The sequence below is a fragment of the Nomascus leucogenys genome, chromosome 6 (genome assembly GCF_006542625.1).
Source record: "Nomascus leucogenys isolate Asia chromosome 6, Asia_NLE_v1, whole genome shotgun sequence".
NCBI lineage: Eukaryota > Metazoa > Chordata > Mammalia > Primates > Hylobatidae > Nomascus > Nomascus leucogenys.
In genome coordinates, this window is record NC_044386.1 from 842,939 (window position 1) to 862,896 (window position 19,958).

General features: G+C 62.9%; 1 protein-coding gene across 1 annotated transcript in view; it reads right to left on the bottom strand.

The window, feature by feature from the left end:
• The window catches only part of SLC12A7 (solute carrier family 12 member 7), a 60,402-nt gene that overhangs the window by 6,189 nt on the left and 34,255 nt on the right, over nucleotides 1-19,958 (bottom strand). The window contains exons 10-22 of the mRNA XM_003263199.4: nucleotides 19,217-19,315; nucleotides 18,528-18,585; nucleotides 17,663-17,837; nucleotides 16,514-16,632; nucleotides 15,955-16,053; nucleotides 15,103-15,222; nucleotides 14,292-14,396; nucleotides 13,496-13,664; nucleotides 8,540-8,735; nucleotides 6,729-6,898; nucleotides 6,478-6,609; nucleotides 3,533-3,640; nucleotides 644-822 (exon numbers count right to left, since the gene is read on the bottom strand). Of these exons, the coding sequence (XP_003263247.1) occupies nucleotides 644-822; nucleotides 3,533-3,640; nucleotides 6,478-6,609; nucleotides 6,729-6,898; nucleotides 8,540-8,735; nucleotides 13,496-13,664; nucleotides 14,292-14,396; nucleotides 15,103-15,222; nucleotides 15,955-16,053; nucleotides 16,514-16,632; nucleotides 17,663-17,837; nucleotides 18,528-18,585; nucleotides 19,217-19,315 (1,729 nt within the window). The remainder of the gene's footprint in view (nucleotides 1-643; nucleotides 823-3,532; nucleotides 3,641-6,477; nucleotides 6,610-6,728; nucleotides 6,899-8,539; nucleotides 8,736-13,495; nucleotides 13,665-14,291; nucleotides 14,397-15,102; nucleotides 15,223-15,954; nucleotides 16,054-16,513; nucleotides 16,633-17,662; nucleotides 17,838-18,527; nucleotides 18,586-19,216; nucleotides 19,316-19,958) is intronic.

Below are 19,958 nucleotides of genomic sequence, written 5' to 3' on the forward strand. Positions count from 1 at the left end.
AGATATCACGGCTGCCCGGGAGAACGCCGCCTCATCCCACCCCACAGGGCCCCGGAGCCCCCAGCCTTTCCTGAGAACCTGGCTTTAGGGTCTGGCTCTGACCCCGGGTGAGAAGTGTCTCTGGCGCTCTCATCCAGAACTCAGAGGCTGCATCTGCAGAACCAAACCCACACCCCCAAGGACCCTGTACAGCCCTGGTGTTCGCAGCCTAAGGCCACAGGTGGAAGCCTGGGCGTAGGGCAGGCCCTAGGGCCCGACAGCAGCCTGAACTACCCACGGGGTGAAGGCCAGGAATTCCGTGCCCAGCGGCACACGCCTCCTCACCTCCATGGAACAGACCCATCTGCCTGCCGAAGTGAGGCTTCCCTGAGCACAGCAGGCCTGGCCGCAGGGCTGACTTCAGGGCCGGCCCAGGTACCAGGAGGACCGCTCGGCACCAGCTGTGGGGTTAACATCGGGGTCCACCCTAGGTCCTACAAGGTCCCCTCAGCGCCCACTCGGGCAGCTCCCTGCTCTCTAACGGGCCCGCTGGCCTGCAGGGTTGCCCCGAAGCTCTTCAGTGGTCAGGGAAGGGACTCTGTCCTCACGCCGGGCCAGCACTGCCAGGATCTGTTCCCCGCTGGCCACACGCATGGACACTCACGGCTTCATGCTGAAGAGGTCTTTGAAACCGGACAGGCTGGTGTCTCTGTGCCTGTACTTCTCAGCAATCAGCTTCTCCCTGGTCCAGGTCATCTGCACCTTGTCTGGCGTAGGCGGTGCTTGGGTCCTGGCTGCCGCTGCGGTGTGGGACGCAGTGTTCCTGTCGTGGATCAGCTGGGCCTGGCGGGCCCGGGACTCGGTGAGACCAGCCGGTCTCAAAACTCCTCCGGGCGAGAACGACCCGGGATGCCAGGCCGGAGGTGAGGCCGGCTCACAGAACCTAAAGGGCCCTGTGCGCCTGACCCGGGACCCAGCCTGGCTTCCCACAGCGGCCCTGCACCGCCCCCATGACTGCCTCCCTCCTCCCAGGCTTCCCGACCGAACGCTCACCCCCTCACCTTCCCGCCCTGGCCCTGAACTGGAAAGGCCCCACGACCCTGTACTGACAGGAGGGGACATGTGATGGCAGAGTCTCCCCCTCACCTGACAGGGCTCCACACACGCGGTGTTCACCCCAGACCACCCGCTCGCCCACACGACCAGCACGCAGGTGTTCCTGTCTCAGGGAGGCTTGGGGCAGGTGGGGCCGTTCCAGCATCCAGGCCCTGTCCCCGGGGAAGCAGGCTGTGTCTGACCAGCCAGGGGACGTTTGGGGGCCGGTCAGGCTGACAGGGGCCCTGTGGGGCACCGCTGGGGCCAAGACAGGGTCGGCTCCCTGTGCGTCACTTCTGACAATCCGAGGAAAATGAAAACACCGTCCGCGCCCCTAGCTGTAGGCACCGAAGGGGAAGTGGCGCCCTCACTGCGAGATGGCACCAGTGGCGCAGCCCCTGGTGGTTAAACACCCTCCACGGGGTTCTCATTCCTCCCTGCACCCTTCACACCCTCCGTGCTGTCGTGACCAGCCTCACAGGTAGGCCAATGGGAGCTCCCAGACACGGGCGCCACCTTGGAAGTGCTATTTATGCACACACCGGAATGGCCACCTCTCCCACTGTGGCTGGAGCCCTACCTGAGTTTCTGATGCAGCCCAGAGAGCCACTTGCCCCAGGGGCATCAGGAGTCTGTGAGCCCCAGGATGATTTTAAAAAGCCAAAGGCCCAGAGTGATTTCACTGGACCAGTTTCTTCCTCCCCGGATAAAAATGTTTAACTTCCCCGAAAGGGAAGAGGTTGGCACAGATGGGGGAGGGCCCGGGGCTGCCTCCCTCTCTGGACACGGACAGTGGGCCCCAGGCCTCTACTCACTGTGGCTGGCGCTGCAGCCACCTCACAGCCTGGCCCGGCCTAAATTTCCCGCGGCCTTGAACATGAAACCAGAGCCTAAGGGCTGCCCGCTTTCGGCAGAGCCAGCGCCGCCCACCTGGCCCTGAGGGCCACCGTGTAAGGCACTAGAGGGTGCCCACTCAACATCTGCACAGCAGCTCAGCCAAACCCCGGCCTCTGCAGAGCGGTGACACCTCCAACCCCCACCTGGCCCAGGAGGGGCCCTTCGAGCTCGAGCTTGCTGTTCCCGCTCTCGGTCCCTCCTCGGTCAGCATTTGCCGACTCTCCACACTGAACTTCCCATCAAGCCGTGGGCGGATTCTTGTTCTCAGCTGGACCCAGGCTGAACCCTTGTGACGCCAGGGCGACCCTGCCGGATCTCAGGGACCTGGCCTGGACAGAAACAGAGGATGTGGGTCCTCCCAGACACTCCCGGCTGCCCGGGCCCCCGTGGAAGGGGTCTCTGTCCACAGACAAGCTGGACGTCCCCCTGTGTCCTGCATCTGTGCCCACCCTGACCTGCCTGGGGTCTGGGAGTGGGCAGGGCCGCAGCTCTATGCGCCTTTCGCTGCTGGGGGAGAGCGGTGGTCGCTGCTTAGTGATTCCGGCTGTCAGCACATATGGCCCCACACGCAGACCCGTGTACCGCAGCTTCCTGCTGAGGCTGACGCCCCAGGGCAGGCAAATCCTCCGTCCCTGCCACCGCTGTCACTGCAGTCTCAGAAAACCCAACACCTGCACCTGGTCTGCAGACACAGACACGTGTGTGATGCCAGCCTGGTGGGACCCATGAAGACCCCATGAGGCTGTGACCTCACAGAGCTGAGCGTCCCGCTACCAGGCGACCCCCGTGCCGTCCTCCGGTGTGAAGTGACCACAAAAACGCCTGCCCTCGGGGTCTCACGGTGGCCACGGGGCCTAGGCCAGTGTAACTCAGGTGGACACACCCAGACGTCCTCAGCAGCCTACAGTTACCCACGGAGCCAAAGCCGCTGCAGCCGGGTGGGAGGTTCCACGCGCGGAGGCTGCGCAGGTCTGCGTCGGTGGGGGGTCGGGGTGGTGGCACCTCTCCTCCAGCTCGCTTCCCTCCCTCCCTGCACACTCACTCTCCCCTCCTATTTGGTCTTGGACAGGACAGAAATCTGCACGCTGCGGGGAAGGGCGCTCAGGGGCTCCAGGATTTCAGGCTGTGAGACAAAGCAGCCATCGTAAGAAGCTGCGGGCACTCATCTGGCTCAGAAGCCGCTGACCCTGTCAGAGGGCACTGCCCTTGGGGAGGGTCCCCATGTCTCCTGCCTGCAACGCTCCTCGGTTAGAAAAGCTAAGTTCAAAGGTCCCGGCCCTCGTCCCTTCCTGCACATGAGCGTGCATCTGGCAGGCCGCCGTTCCTCTAACCAGGCACCCGCACGCCCAGGCTCCGATAAGCTCTGGCTCTGACGCGACTCCTGTGCTCCTGCAGGGCCTCTGCCACCTCCACGCAGGCTGGGGGCTGAGACTGCGACGCAGCACCTGAGGCATGCTCTCTGGAGGACCCTCGTGGGCTGCAGGAGGGTCCCAGAAAAGACTCAGCAAAGCTGGCTGTACTTCTCAGAAAGCCTAGTCTCTGGGCCGCGGCCCCCACGTACCTCTCGCTCCCGCTCGTTCTTGGACAGCTGCATCTGCTTCAGCATCTGCGATCTCTGCTCCATCATTAGTGTCCTCTCGTAGGTGAAAGCAGATATGTCATTTTCAACCTAGAAAGTTCCCAAGTACATAGTAAGCCCGGAGTGCACAGAACCACGGATGCCTCCAACACCACCCCGCTACCCAGAGACTGAGCCGTCCTGAGCGGTGGGAGAGGCATTGCGTCCCGGGCCCCACAGGCCCCCTCTGGCTCTCAGGCCCCCCGCCCAGCGGCCAGGAAGGTGTGAGCACACGATGGGCAGTCACGCCGCACACACGCTCTGCTCATGTCCCTCCCTGGGACCCTCCGACCGGGCACAAGGGGCACCTGTGAGGACAAGGCCATAGCCACAAACCAACCTGGCGCACGCGGCTCAGGGCGAGGCACTGCCCCGTGGGGCTGCACGATCCACGCTCACAGGTGTCACTGTCTATGCTCAGGGGGGCTTGGCACCATGGGAAACCCACCCAGGACACACGGAGAAGCCACGGCACAACCTCAGCACCCGCTGTGCAGGACCCTGGGTCTTACCCATTGCACCTGCCGTGCGGGACCCCCGCGTCTCACCCGCTGCACACGCCGTGCGGGACCCCCGCGTCTCACCCGCTGCACACGCCATGCGGGACCCCCGCGTCTCACCCGCTGCACACGCCGTGCAAGACCCCCGCGTCTCACCCGCTGCACACGCCGTGCGGGACCCCCGCGTCTCACCCGCTGCACACGCCGTGCGGGACCCCCGCGTCTCACCCGCTGCACACGCCGTGCGGGACCCCCGCGTCTCACCCGCTGCACCCGGCTCATGGGAGTTGGGAGCAGCTGTGCCTGTTAAGCACCAGTATTTAAAACAGCACACCAGATCAGGCGCAGTGGCTCACACCTGTCATCCCAACACTTTGGGAGGCCGAGGCGGGTGGATCACCTGAGGTCAGAAGTTCGAGACCAGTCTGGCCATCATGGTGAAACCCCATCTCTACGAAAAATAAAAAAAAAATAAAAAAAAAAAATTAGCCAGGTGTGGTGACGTGTACCTGTAGTCCCAGCTACTCAGGAGGCTGAGGCAGGAGAATTGCCTGAACCCAGGAGGTGGAGGTTCTAGCCTTGGTGACAGAGTGAGACTCTGTCTCAAAACTTCTTTTAAAAAAAATAAACAGTATGCCAGACTGAATGGCAGCGGCCCACACGCCCCTCTCCAGCCAGGTGACACAGGGCCACGGACAGGTGGGCAGCCCCAGCTCTGCCAGAGACATGGCTGGGAGTATGGGGGGTGCTGGGAGCTCCAGGTTCCCGGACTTCAGAGCTAACAACCCCTGCTCAGGAGCTGGCAAGCTGCTTCTGGCACCACGAGGGGGCTGGGGGGTGCGGCTGAGGCCATGGGCTCATTTTGCCTGTTCCCTCTGGGCCCCAGTGGCCGCCCCACCTGGCCCCCTGGCAAGGCTGGTTCTCCCAGGCAGCATTTTGTTACTACTTTACTAAGTGGTTTTATGACTTGGAAATAACGTTATTCATACGACTATTAGCACCAATAACCCCTACAACCTTAAACCTGCAAAGCCTCGTCCAAACAAGACAAACTCCAGCCACTGTCCCCGAAGACACGGCCACGTGGAAACCAAGCCCAGTGCACAAAACTGGGCAGAAAACCACCCAGCGCCACGCAGGCCTGCGGCCCTCGGCCTAGGAAGGTCCTGCAGGGCAAGAGGAAGAGCAGCCCCATAGGAAAACCGAGTTCCACGGGAACTGACACAGAAACACACAAGGTTGTCGGTGAGGCACGAAGCTGTGCCTGGCCTCACTCACAGCCCAACAAACCAGCAGCAGGTGCTCGGGGCCTCTACCATACCCAGGGCTGTGGGGCTGTGGGGCTGTGGGGCTGTGGGGCTGGGGGGATGGGGGGCTGGAGGGCTGAGGGGCTGGGGAGACCACACCTCCCAGGCTGCTGCAGGGGCACAGGTGGCTTCCTGGGGGACAGCGTGACAGCCTCTATCTAGCTTTATGTCTTCCCAGCACCCACCTCCAGGAGTCCAGGCCACTGAGGGCCTGCAAAGCCATGCGCTGGGGTCACGGGAGCCAAAAGAAACCAGGGCTTTGCGGGTTCTGACTTCAAGGCCAGTGTTGGTGTGATCCATGTGGGGTCAGAACCCACAAAGTCCCGGGACCGCCAGTGGGACCAGAGGGGAAGGCACAGCCGTGGATGCAGGTGGGCTGGCTGGGAACGAGCACGGTTCCGTCCAGCACGAGGGGCCCACCAGACCCCCGGGATCCAGAACTCCATGCTTGGGGGCCGGAAGCAAGGGCTCCAATGTCAGGCCTCCACCCATCAACCCCGTCCTCTCCAGGCGTGAAGGACCGGACGAGTCTCTGTCCAGGCCCCGCCTATAGCTGACCAAGGGCCTGTCTGTCCCACGCGACGGCCGAAGCCTGGCCTCACTCTGACCAGTGCCCCTCTCCCCGGGTCCTGACTGCTGACGTGTGGTTTCCAGCCGTGGGACCGTGAGCCCATCTGGGGAGAGCACCCAAAACGGGAGGTGCTCAGAGGTGCACCCACCATGGCAACACCACTGAGGTGTGAAGTCCTGGACGGGGTCCTGGGCCGAGGAGGACACAGGACCATGGGGGACACGGAGATGCCAACGCCAGCTCTAGGGCACCACTCACGCCGTTACACGAGGTGTCAACAAGGGACACACGGGGCTCTGTGCTTTCTGTGATGTCCCAGCGATTCCAAAACCAAGCCTCTTTGACCACCCCACAAGGCCTGGCAGCCCCCGCCACAATCGCCACCACCTTCTCCTCCCCACCTCCACCTCCACCTCCTGATCTCCAGCTCCTCCTCCGCCTCCACCTCACAAGGCCCACAGCCCTCCCCGTTCGCCCCCCACCTCCTCCCCTCAAGCCCGCAGGCCTCACCATCTCCACCACCTCCACCTCGGCGCTGATTCGCAGGTGGTACAGGAACATCTGCAGGTCCTTCTTCATCTGGATGCTGTTGTCGTCCACCTGGGCCACCGTGAAGATACGCATCCGGCACTTCCTCCACACCTGGAGACAGGGTGGGCACCGCTGCAGGGCCTTGGAGGAGCCCGTCCCGGCCCGCAGCACGTGGGGTGGCCGTGCTCCGGCCAGTGCGTCCCCGTCCCTGTCCCCGTCGCGCGCCCCACCTTGTGCTGGCGCAGCAGGAAGGGCAGCAGCATGAGCATGCCGCCGTCGTGCACGATCCACCACACGTCGATGTGGCCCCCGCCGAAGCGCTCCTGGTTTTGCGGAAACGAGTCGATGTTCTTGGCTACCAGCAGGGCCTGGTGCGCGGCGGTGGTGTCACGGACGGTGTCTGTGGAGAGAGGCGGCCGTCCGCAGGTCATCTGAGGCCAGGGTGCGGAAGGGGCCTCAGCGGAGGCGTCCGGCCTCCCCGGGGACTCACAGCCAGTGCAGGGGCGGGCACGGCGAGGCGACGGGGGTCCCTGCAAAGCCCCCACCCTCACTCCGTCAGCTCCTCCAAGGCCCAGCCAGAGACTCACAGCAGAGTTCAGTTGTGGGTCATGTGCCCAGGGAGTCCCCCAGCCCCCGCGGGGCTCTAGAAGGGGAGGGGAAGGCCTGGACACTTTGAGATGGGGAGGGAGAGCCTGGACGCTTTCAGATGGGGAGGGAGAGCCTGGACACTTTCAGAAGGGGAGGGAGACACTGGACACTTTCAGAAGGGGTGGGAGAGCCTGGACACTTTCAGATGGGGAGGGAGACACTGGACACTTTCAGATAGGGAGGGAGACACTGGACGCTTTCAGATGGGGAGGGAGAGCCTGGACGCTTTCAGAAGGGGAGGGAGACACTGGACGCTTTCAGATGGAGAGGGAGACACTGGACACTTTCAGATGGGGAGGGAGAGCCTGGACTCTTTCAGAAGGGGAGGGAGAGCCTGGATGCTTTCAGATGGGGAGGGAGAGCCTGGACACTTTCAGAAGGGGAGGGAGACACTGGACACTTTCAGAAGGGGTGGGAGAGCCTGGACACTTTCAGAAGGGGAGGGAGACACTGGACACTTTCAGAAGGGGTGGAGAGCCTGGACACTTTCAGATGGGGAGGGAGACACTGGACACTTTCAGATAGGGAGGGAGACACTGGACGCTTTCAGATGGGGAGGGAGAGCCTGGACGCTTTCAGAAGGGGAGGGAGACACTGGACGCTTTCAGATGTGGGGGGAGAGCCTGGACTCTTTCAGAAGGGGAGGGAGAGCCTGGGCGCTTTCAGAAGGGGAGGGAGACACTGGATGCTTTCAGAAGGGGAGGGAGAGCCTGGACGCTTTCAGATGGGGAGGGAGACACTGGACGCTTTCAGATGGGGAGGGAGACACTGGACACTTTCAGATGGGGAGGGAGAGCCTGGACGCTTTCAGAAGGGGAGGGAGACACTGGACACTTTCAGATGGGGAGGGAGAGCCTGGACGCTTTCAGATGGGGAGGGAGAGCCTGGACGCTTTCAGATGGGGAGGGAGAGCCTGGACGCTTTCAGATGGGGAGGGAGACACTGGACACTTTCAGATGGGGAGGGAGAGCCTGGACGCTTTCAGAAGGCCGCTCCCAGAGCCAGGGCCTTTGACAGCCTCAGAGCACACACCCTCGGGTCGGTGGCCTTGAGGCCCATTGGGACCTGACAGTGCATGGGCCTGGGGACGTCGAGGGGACAGCGAGGAGACGGTGAGGGGACAGTGACGGGACATGAGGGGACACAGAGGGGACACTGAGGGGACAGTGAGGGGACACAGGGGACGCAGAGGGGACAGTGTGGGGATGGCGAGGAGACAGCGAGATGGTGAGGGGACAGCGAGGACAGTGAGGCGACACAGAGGGGACAGTGAGGGGATACAGAGGGGATAGTGAGGGGACACTGAGGGGACGCAGAGGGGACAGTGGGGGGACGCAGAGGGGACAGTAAGGGGACACTGAGGGGATGCCGAAGGGCCGCCAGCCATACCTACCCACAAAGTTCTTCCAGGAGAAGGGGTTGTCCTCCTGCTTCCAGGACGCAGGCCAGGCCATGAGCACCGTGTTGTGCTTGAGGCCGCCCAGGCCGGCCGACTGGATCAGGTGGGACATGCCATCCCGCAGGCTGGACGCGACCACCAGCTGGCAGAAGCCCTTGGTCTTCTCTGTACTCATTAGGGAGCGTATGTTCTGCGGGAGACAGGACAGGTTGGTGCTACAGCCCCCAAGAAGCAGGAATGGGGTGCGCAGACCCACACTCATCACCCACGGTGGCCAGGGCACCCCCACGACCTCTGTGGACCCAGCAGGAGGGAAGGCCCGAAGGCTCAACGGTGTGCCGCGGTGCTCCAGGCCGCTGTGCGTGTGTGCATGTGTGTGTGCGTGAGTGCGTGCTCACACACTGGGGAGACAGACACCGAGCAGGTGCCACTGATGCCATGTGCAGGTGACGTGGAGGGCTGCTCTGGACACACAACGCCAGGCAAGTTCTCTGAGGCGATCCACAACATCCCAGGCCCACCCCCAGTTCACTCGGATTCTCTGGGCCAGGTTCATCCACCTGGTGCATCAGAAACACCCGAAAATGGGCCAAATTAGCAACTCTTCAAAGGGAGGCCATGGGGTCCAGGATGAAGCACCCTAAGAGCAATGGCGGGGGGTTGAGGGGGCACTGCCGTGTGGTCTCCTCCTGGGGTCGGGGGTGGGGGGGTCACTGCCGTGTACAGTCTCTTCCCGGGGTGTCTGATGAGGCTGCACCACGGAACGGCTCGACTCCATGGGGTTTGCACATGCGTGGCCGAGGACCTGCCACGCACTAAAGCCATGCATGTGTGGACGCAGGCCTCCCACCCTCTGACCCTCAGGCCCTGGAACCCCAGGGCCTGCCCTGCTGGGTCTCAGCCTTGTGTGGTACCAGTGGCTCCTTCCCACCTGATTCTCCCTTTCGGAGCAAACGTGCCTCTCCTGGCCTGTCCCCTGCTGTGTTCTGGGATAACCACTTCCTCACTTGCACAGATCTACAGACAGAGCAGTTTTGTCCAGGACGGACCAGACCCCACATTTCACTGGCTTCTGGTATGAATGCTTAGAGGATGAGATTTGGGAGCTCTGAGCAATGAGATGTACATGAGACTTGGGACTCAGAGCTGGTCTGTGCAGGGCTGAGACTTCAGGAGACACTGAGATGGGGTGAACGTACTGTACATGTGTGGCAGACATGAATTTTAGGGCCCAGAGCGCAATTGCAGTGGGTTGAATGGTGGCCCCAAAAAAGAGGATACCCACATCCCGGCCCCAAGAACCTGAGCACGTGACCTCATTTGGAAAACCTGTCTTCATGGATGTGTTGAAGAACCTTGCAATTAGGTTATGATCTTGAGAGAGCATCCTGGGTCAGAGGTGGGCCCTGAAGCCACTGACAAGTGACCTTACAGGATGAAGGCAGGAAGAGCTCTCAGACTGGGAGGAAGAGGCTGCGTGGAGGTGGAGAGGGAGGCAGAGGGACCGGCGCCCAGGGTCGCCTGGGGCCCCAGGAGCTGGAGGAGGCGGGAGGATCCTCCCGGGAGACTCTGGAGGCAGCGCAGCCTGCGGTCTCCTTCATCTCAGACTCCTGGGCTCCAGAACTAGGAGAGAACAGATGCCCTTTGCTGTGAGCCGTGTGGTCTGTGTCCCATCACAGCAGCCCCGGGCCACTCAGGGATCAGAGCCACCACCTGCCTCCTTCGCCAAGATTCCAGCGGCCTCTACGTCAGCCTGACTGGTATCCTCACCCCTTACCCTGGCTCACACCTAGAGCTCCACCGGCCCTTCACACACAAAACCACCGTGTTCTCCCACAGCCCCGCTCCTCCTCAGGCAGCCCTCGCCCTCACCCTGCTCTCCAGACACCTCCACCTTCTGCCCAGCTGCCTGGGGCAAGACGGGACAGGGTGCAGGGCCAGCAGATATGCCCCTCTTTGAGACTTTTGTTTAGGTCGGGAAAGGCCTGAACACGTTACCCCCAAGGGGCACCAGCCAGCGAGTGGAGGCAGGGGCCCCAGAGAGGCAGAGACCGGCTGGAGGCGGACGCTGCGGGGTGGACACAGCGGTCCCAGGGCAGGAAGGCGCAGGGAAGCACCTGCATCGGGGGTCATGTGGGAAGAAGGCAGGAAGCGCGGCTGTTTCAGCAGCCCCTTTATGTGGCTGCCTCTCATCCCCACAAGACCCCTCTGCAGGGCAATTTAGGTTCTCCGTTCTTGTGCCCCCATCTGGCCGGAGAACAGAGCCCAGGGAAACGGCTGTTCAGGATCAGCCAAGTTTGGATGCAGCCACTGGAGGGGCCCTGAGGGCCTCCAAGTGCTGCAGCCACGTCACGGGGCCACTTCCTACGTGACTGGCTGCTGTGCTCACCCCCACATGCTGGCTCCAAGGAGTCGGAGCTGGGGATCTCAACTCTCTTCTGGCCTCACTGTTGGGAAAACCACTTTGCAGGACTGCAGGGTTTCAGGAGGACGCAGCACTGCCCTGGCCTGGCAGGAACTCAGCACTGTGTTGGGGGACCCTGTTATCACAAGTCCCCGCACCTGCCCGGCGCAGCAGTCACAGAGGCCTCCATGCAGACAGACCTCAACCCGGAGGACAACGGGCCCTTTACGAGTGGGGAGCAAGAACACCAGTGTCTTAGGACCCCTTTTATGCCAATCAGTGCCACACAGAACAGAGCACAAGGGCACGCATAAGCCTCCCTGCCAACTGCATGAGTCACGAAGCTGCACGCTTCTTAGGGAAATTTCCATGCTTTACAGACTTGCCCAGCCCAGGTGCAGTGGCTTACGCCTATAATCCCAGCACTTTGGGAGGCCGAAGCAGACGAATCACTTGAGCTCAGGAGTTCGAGACCAGCCTGGCCAACGTGGCGAAACCCTGTCTCTACTAAAAGTACAAAAATTAGCTGGGTGTGGTGGTGGGCACCTGTAATCTCAGCTACTGGGAGGCTGAGGCAGGAGAATTGCTTGAACTCAGGAGGTGGAGGTTGCAGTGGGCTGAGATTGCACCACTGCACTGCAGCCTGGGCAACAGAGGGAGACTGTCTCAAAAAATAAATAAATAAAAAGTAATAAATAAATACATAAATAAGAAAAGATTTGCCCAGATTTCTCTAATTTCACACTAACGTAGCCACGATGGAGACTCCCCATGGCAGTGCAGCCCCAGAGGCAGCCAAGCGAAGGCGGGGCCTGCGGCTGGCTCCAGCCCTCAGGACCAATGCAGCTAAGTCACAGCCAAAGGCTCGCTGAGAGCAGCGGGGGCAGGGTGGGCTCGGCCTCCTGTCCGCAAGAGCGGGCTCCTGTCTGAGGCTGTCCCAGACCCCGCAGCCAAAGGGCTGTCAGACGGAGAGGATCTTCCTGTGAGCTGCGTTAACGTGAGAGTGTGAGGGCAGCTCTTCCCATGGCCGTGAAGACTGGCAGAGCATGGCAGGGGGTCCCATCATCCCCCAGTCACTGCAACCCCTGCCCTGTCCCTCATGCGCACAGACGCGCCCTCACACACCTCCAGGAAGGCCAGGTGGTGCCAGGATTCTTAGAATCCGCCAGCAGGGCAGTTCCAACTCTGGGATTCCTCCTAAGAGCATTCCAGCACGGGATAAGAAACACGGAAAGGGACATATGGGGACCAGTACTGTGAACATCCCCCCGAAAACCACGATACCTAAATCCATGGGTTCACAGTCAATAGCAGCTAACGCCCGAACCCGTGGTGAGCCATGATGCCGCTGTCAGGAAAAGGGAAGGCCCAGAGCACCTCCTGTCTTCCCTGGAAAAGCCAACCTGTGGAACTGCCTGAGAGGGCGGCCATCCACGTGGCCAAGGTGGCGGGAGGGGTGGGGGCCATTTTTTACCTCCATGGGATTCTGGCCCTAGGCCACGCCACCTGAGGCTGCTACCGTCCACATGCCCACAGCCCCCTTGAGCAGCGTTCCCACCCCTAGGCTGACCGGTCCGGACCTGGATGGGCCTCAGTGCGGCTGTGGTTGTGCAGAGAAACATACAGCAGGGGGTCGGCTGCAGATGCCTGGACACACCCACAAGGCCCCAGGGGAGGCCTGGCAGCAGGGAGTTGGCTCCCAACCCACAGCGAGGACAGAGGGGGCACCCGCATGGGAGGAACCTCGGACACACACCACTGCAACAGGCACTTGGTGTAGGCCCCACAGACTCCCACACACACGAGGGGGAAGAAGGAGGCTTGAGGCGCCCGCAGCAGCCAGCCCTGCCTGGGCATGAGGCGCCCTTGGCACAAAAACCACGCAGGTGGGCACTCAGAAGCTCCTGCTTTAGCAAGAAATATGGAAGTAACTCCAGGTGATGCGACGGGACCCCACAGGCTTTCATCGTGTCATCACTCCGTTTCCGCATAGTGTGAAGCTTCCCGTAAGAAGCTTGAAAATCAGAGAAATGAAGACACGAAGTCTCAGAGCCCGATGTCCTGGGGCAGCCGACTGTAGCAGCAGGGCCCAGAGCTGGCACCAGCATGCTACATGCCCGGGGCACTCAGCCATCCCTCCCCACAAAGCTCTGAGTGTGCAGAAATTCAGCAGCACACGGGCATCACGCTTACGCAGCCCCCAGTGAGCCTGAACAGCAGGAGACTGAGCTGGCAGCAGAACCGTGACTGTGGCTCTGGATGGGGCTCACCCTCTGGACGGGGCTCACCCATGGCGGGAAGAGGCGGTCCCAGGGTTCGCCCTTGGAAAGCTAATAGCCCTCAGCGCCTCCCAAGCTTCCTGGGGTGCGGCTGGCGCTCCCAGGCCTTAGCGCGCTGCTCTGAGCTCAAAGCCACTGCCATGGCTAAAACACAGCAGCGCCATGCACGGCACCGTGTTGAGACGCTGCGATGAGGATGTGCCAGGGCGCGTTTCCTGTGCAGCTGGGGTGGGAAAGACGCCTGCCCCCAGACCCCGCCCGGCCCACCTCCTCGGCCAGCTGAGCCTCCATATGCTTGTCCAGGTACGTCCCCTCCAGCACCGAGCCCACGATGGTCAGGCCCTTGCCGGCTTTCAGCTGCGACGTGAAGGACAGCAGGCGGGGGTGCTTCACGGCCTGCTCCGCATCCAGGTTCAGCATCACCAGCACCTGGGGCCTGCGGGGGGGGGGGGGGGCAGCTGTTACCACGGCAACGCTCACCCGGGCACGGCCCATCCACAGGCAGGGCAGATGGGACAGGTGGGGCACGTGACACAGGTGGGATGGGGAAACACATGACACAGGTGGGGTAAGTTGAACAGGTGACAGGTGAGACAGGCCACACAAGCCAGATGGGACAGGCAGGGCCGATGGACAGGTGGACACTAGCCAGGCAGGACAGGTGAACAGGTAGGTTAGACAGGTGGGACAGATGACATGCTGGACAGGTGAGACAATGGCCTAAGACACACGCCTGAGGCCCCCGCCGAGACCCTGAGCAGCAGAGGCTTCCCGCAGGTGGCCTTTGCTTCAGCAGGAGCCACCCTCTCCCACCCCAAGCCCAGGGCTGTGCCCGCAGAGGGGCCGGCTCTCCACGCGCCCACCCTGCAGTAGGGACACCCCCGGCGCTCCAAGGCCCCCAGCTGCGCGATTCGCTCTGCACCAGGCAGTGTTCACACCCCAGACCTTGCCCGAGCGGCTGAAGGCGAGAGGCCCCTGAGACTCGAAGGTCCCTACTCAAAGGCCGACCTCAGAAACGGCTCTTCTGTGCATCTGAGGAACATGGGGCATGGGCGGTGCTCACCTCCAGTTCTTGGTGTGGGGGGGACCGTGCTCCACGCGCAGCAGGGCGTAGCGAGCGGCGTTCAGGGACAGGCCACGGATGCCGTCGCCCCACTCCTTCTCGGCCCTGAGGGAAAGGAAGTCGGGGGCTTGTCCAGCCGCATGCCTGGAGGCTTCTCTCCCACCCGGGAAAGAGGGGACTTCTGGGGGCAGGTGAGTTGGGGCAAACAGGACCCCCGGGAAAAGTCCCTGGATGAGGAGGGAGGCCTCCGTGCCCACCCCTGCCCTCAAGGGAGCCCATCCTAGGAGCCACCGGGTCAGAGGGTGCTGTGGCTATGGAGGGAACGAGGTCTACGCCCAGCCTGCGTGAGGTGCCTTCCTCACACGGCGGGGGGCAGGAGGCCCGTGACAGGGAAGTGGCTGGACCCCGGGCACGAGGCGGGTGCAGGTGGAGGGAGGGTGGGCGCTGGGGCACAGGGAAGGACGCCCGTGGCTGCCGAGTGAGTACAGACACAACCTGGGGACACCTCGCAAGACACGCAGCAGGAATAGTCAGCCGTGTGCTCACCGCCTGCTGAAGACGGCACGAGACAGAGCTCCAGGCTGGAGACCCTGTCCATGAGTGCAGGCACCTCGGCCTGGCTGGAGGCGGGAGGGAAACCCCGGCTTTCACAACACAGCCCACCTGGACGTGCTCCCAGCTGCCCCCAGGAGGGCACACAACGCTCGAGCCCCAGGGAGGCCCCTCCAGGGAGCTGCCCCAGGCGTAGTGTGAGAGGGGCCCGCCTGCTCTCCCGTGTGCCGGGTCCATGAGGGGCGCTAACGGTGCTTACCCGCGGTACTCGATGTACTTGTAGATGCAGCCAGCGATGAGCATGGCGGACAGCGCATAGTACCAGGAGCAGATGAACATCAGCGCCAGGCACAGGCTCATGCCCAGGAAGGACAGCGTCCTGGGGGTGGGGCAAGTGGCTCAGGGGCGGCCCAACGCCATGCAGCCCCCACACCTCAGCCACCGCCACACGACACTGCCCCTCCCTCAGTGAAACTCTCTGTTAACACTAGGAAGACAGTCACTGACGCCTGACGACCATGGCTGCACTCAACCACCTCTGAGGGGTGACATGGCTCCCTGGGCCCCTGTGGGAGCTGTCACTCCAAGACCCAGCACACAGCTCCAGCTCCCAGCGCGCACACAGCACCTCGGCTGTGCATGCAACAAGGGGCTGCAGCGTCCACCCAGCGCCTGATTCCCGGGGAGGGGAGTTAAGAAGACCCACAGCCCTGATGGGCTACGCCCCAAGCCTGGGAAGGCTGGGCTGACCACGGGAGGTACGAGGCGCATGCAGACACCTGGGCATCCTCGTAACCAGAGGCCTTCCTCAGGTGCAGAAGCAAGGAGAGACCACAGTCTCATCGGCTGCGCAGGGGTTTACTGCGCAAAGGAACAGTCAAGGACCTGCCGGGGTCTTCAGGCCCAGGGCAGCTGGCCTTGCAGAGGCACCCAGTGTCCCAGCCTGTGGGGCCCCTGACGTCCATGCTGAGCGGCCTCATCAGTGGCAGAGGCACCCAGTGTCCCAGCCTGTGGGGCCCCTGATGTCCATGCTGAGCGGCCTCACCAGTGGCAGAGGCACCCAGTGTCCCAGTCTGCGGGGCCCCTGACGCCTGTGGCTGAGCAGCCTCACCAGTGGTAGAACTTGAAGCGTGGACGCCAGTTGGGGGTACGTAGCAGGGTCTGCACGGCGCAGGCCAGGTTCACGAACAGGTAGCACATGAGGAAGAACCTGCAGGGATGGCCGGCCACTGACACGGGCCTGCTGGGCCCCCCTGAGCCTCCAGTCACTGCCACCTGGGAGACCATCCTTGTCGTCACTGTCCCTCCCACCTGCGCCTTGTCTCCCCATGTCTGTCTCTGCACGTGACCTGACTCAAACTGATTCCGAATCAGGCCTCCTCAGGCTCCAGCCATCCTGTGGCCACCTGGTCCATCAAGAGATGGGCCATCGTCCCTTCCCCAGCAGCTGTCTGTCCAGCCACACTGTCCCCGGCTGACCCCAGTGGGCGCCTGCCTGGAGGCCTGTGCACCTGCCTTCCCCGGCGCAACTCCCTTCCTGGCAGGATCCTGACTGCCCACGGCTGGCCCTGCCTGTTTACTGCTTGTCCTGAGCAGGACCCCCCACCCACACTGCCCCATGCTCCAGGCCCATACACCCATCCCCAGGTCCCCGTCCTGTGGGGACTCACATGGAGAGGATTGGGGCCACGCTGTCCAGGGAGGCAATGAGGATGCCAGTCTCGCAGATGAGGACTGTCAGCAGCAGCGCCCACGTGGGCTCCCCGTTGGCCTTCCCGTGGCCAAACACCTGCAGGGAGAAGGGCAGGAAGATGGGGCAGATGACACCACCCTTTTAGGAGACAAGCTGCAGGCTGGTCAGGTCTAGCCCAGATGAATCTTAAAGACACAGACCAGCAGAAACGCCTTTCACAGAAGGTCCCCGGGACACCACCCGGCCGGCCTGGGAAGAGGCCCTGACAAAGGGCTGCAGCCTGGGAGGCTTCAGAGCTGTGTCTACACCGGGCTTGCCTGCAACCTGTGTGGCCCCAGCCTGCCCCCACCTGCCTCAGTTTCCCCGACCACACAACACAGGACCAGCGTCTCCAGGGCACTCGCGGTTCCCCAGACCCTTAGTGACCTTTCTCATCAGGCCACCCTCACCTCCCAGAAGCTGAGGCCCATGGGGCCTGTGTGCCTGTCCCCTTCCCGGACACCATGCCCTAGGCCCGGCTGGGACTGAAGATGCAACCACACAAAGGCCCTGCGGGTCGGCACCCTGCTGAGGGACCAGCAACGGGCGAGGATGGCTCTGCCATCCACAACCTTCCCACAGCTGCCCCTGGGCCCAAGTGGCAGGAGGAGCCACAATCGGCAGCTCTGGGCACAGCACACGGACAGGACCCATGCGGGCGTCTGTGCAATCCTCAGAGCAGCCACATGCTCTGGCTGCAAGTGGCTGGTGACGCCACCTCCCACGGACTAAAGAGCTCAGCCACACAGAGAAAGACGTGGCAGGTGGGCGGGCGGGCAGGGGGCTTCTCGCCAGACAGCAGACCAGGCACCTCTGGACCCGAGGCTGTGACCCTCACACAGCCGCTCTTGACACACCCGGGGCCGCACTCGGAGGGGCCTGCAGGCAGGAGGGCTGGAGCTGCCTCTGCCCAAAACCCACCTCCCACCACTCCCATGCTCTGTGCAGGGGCCAGGGGCAGAACGACCACCATGGGGTCCAAGCTGCAGGCGTGCGTCCACACACGGCACTGTGAGGATTCCGCAGGGGAGCAGAGCCCCCGACCCTGACCTTCCAGGGTCACCTCCCCCGAGGGCGCAGGACTCACCTGCAGGAAGGGGATGATGCCGTCACGGGCAATGGCCTGTAGCAGGCGCGGTGCCCCCGTGAGGCTCTGCAGGCCGGCGCCACAGGTGGAGAAGAAGGAGCCGATGACGATGACCCAGGGGGAGGGCCAGGCCAGCATGCCGATGACCAGGTTCCCCTGCAGGGCCTCCCCGAACCTGCAGGCGGGCGGGCGGGCGGGTGGCTTTCAGAAATGAGCCTAAGTCAGACAAAATGTCTTCTCCCACCCAGAGCGAGGGGCCCAGTGCAGTGGGGGCGACTCCCTGGAAAGCTGAGGCTCGGCGTCCAGTCCCTGTTGGCCGAAACCTCCACCAGGCTCTGCCCAGCATGGCCAGAATGCTCTGGAAGGTCTTCAGCGGGGCAAGGGGTCCTGCTCACCTAAGGGTCACTCTTGGGAGCAGGGAAGACCCAGCCTGTCATTAGCTTCAGTCAGGGACCACCCAGGACCCCCGGGACCTTGGGGCTGCCAGACAGGCATGCCCCACGAGCATGCAGGGTCAGTGATGACCTGCCTGGGACCCCACTACTTCTCCACTTGGCAGCAGGGCTGAGGGGTCTCCCAGGGCCAAGCCTCACCCGTCCACACCCCTGTGGCCTCCCCAGGAAGGGCCTGCGCCCCCAGCTGCATCAGGGCTTGGAGTTGGCTCTGAATGGTTCCCCAGGCCCTAGGCTCCAGTGGAAGAGACGACACATCAGACCAAGGGGATCCCAACCCTGGGACCAGGACGCCTTCAGCTCTGCACACGGACATGAAGTCCTAGGGCGATATAATTTCAAAGCCGAATTCGTCCTCAGGAAAACCCATGAAGACTACAGGCTTTGCACGAAAACTGCAGATGGAAACGTACTTATCTCGTAAGACCACGCCTTCGATGCAGGCCCCAAACAGCACAATGCAGGAGAGATCTACAGCTCTCGTCAAGGAAGGGCGGGTCCGCAGGTGCAGGGTCCTCAGGTACGGGGGGTGGGGTGGGTGGGGAGATGCACTGGCCAGCGGGCCGCAGGGTCCAGGTGGGCGGGGACCATTCTGCACCCCATCCCATCCCGGGCAGGTCCTGTCCCCCGTGTCCCCAGCGCACCCTCCTGGGGCTCTGTCCAGCACCACAGAAGGGGGCCCTGGGGTGGTGGAGACACACCTGGCCTGGTGCTTGACCGCCAGGGATTGGCAGGGGACCTCGCTGAGGGGACAAGGCTTGGCTGGAAAGAGGCGGCCTTGGGATTGAGAGGCCAGAGGTCCCATGGGCCCAGCCTGCTGGCGGCACACACCACACACTGCCGCGCACCACTGTCCATGCGGCAGGGTGACTGCTTCTGTTTTATCTATGATCGCATCACACAGTGGTGAAGAAGTCGGGGTCCTGACAGCAGCCCCTGCCCCGTCTCCCAGGGAGGATGACGTGGTCAGAGCACAGCCTAACCTGGGAAGTCACACGCTGGTGGCCGAGGGCACGATGCTGAGCCGGGGAGGGCATGGGGGCCTCCCCCCAGGCAGAGGCTGGAACCCGTGCCTCCCTCGCCTGCACCCCTCCAAGGATACAGATGAAAGACGTGGTCACTATGGCCAGGATGGTCCCCGTGGGGATGGACTTCTGTGCATCCTTGAGGTCCCCGGACCGGTTTGAACCCGCCATGATACCTGTGAACATGGAAAATGCTGCCAAGACCCATCTGAGGAGTCAGTGCCATGTGATGGCAGCCCCTGCCCGGAGAGCCAGAAAGGCCGTCTCTGGGGAGACCCTGAGGGTGAGCTGCGCCCAAGGCTGCAGTCCAAGCTCCGCCAGCCCACGCTGCAGTACGGCGGCTGGGGGGATGCAGGCCCAGGCACGCGGATGAGCCCCCACGTCTACCGCTCCCCTGGATCCGAGGATGAGGCCCAACCCCAACACTGACCCCCACCAACCCCCACACCCAAGGCTTCTCTGGAGCCTGCGTTAATCCCACGGCCAAGGGTCAGCCCAGGGATGGTGCTGAGCAATGGCTCACAGGCCCCCAGGACCTAAGGACTTTCGGAATGAGACCCTAGAACGACTCAGCCCAGCCAGCCAGGCCAGCAGACGCTGCGACCCCTCCCACTGCAGCACCACGTGGACACCACCTTGCTCTAGGGAGCCACGGCCGGGGGTGTTTCCGCACAATCAGGTTCCACAAAGCTCCAGGAAGCCGGGTCGGTGGGGGCCACTTGACACCCGGCTCAGCCCCATCCAAGGCGCAGCCTGAAGCGCCCGTGCTCGGGGTGGCCTGGGAGCAGCAGAGCGCACAATCCAGTGCCACGGAGACAC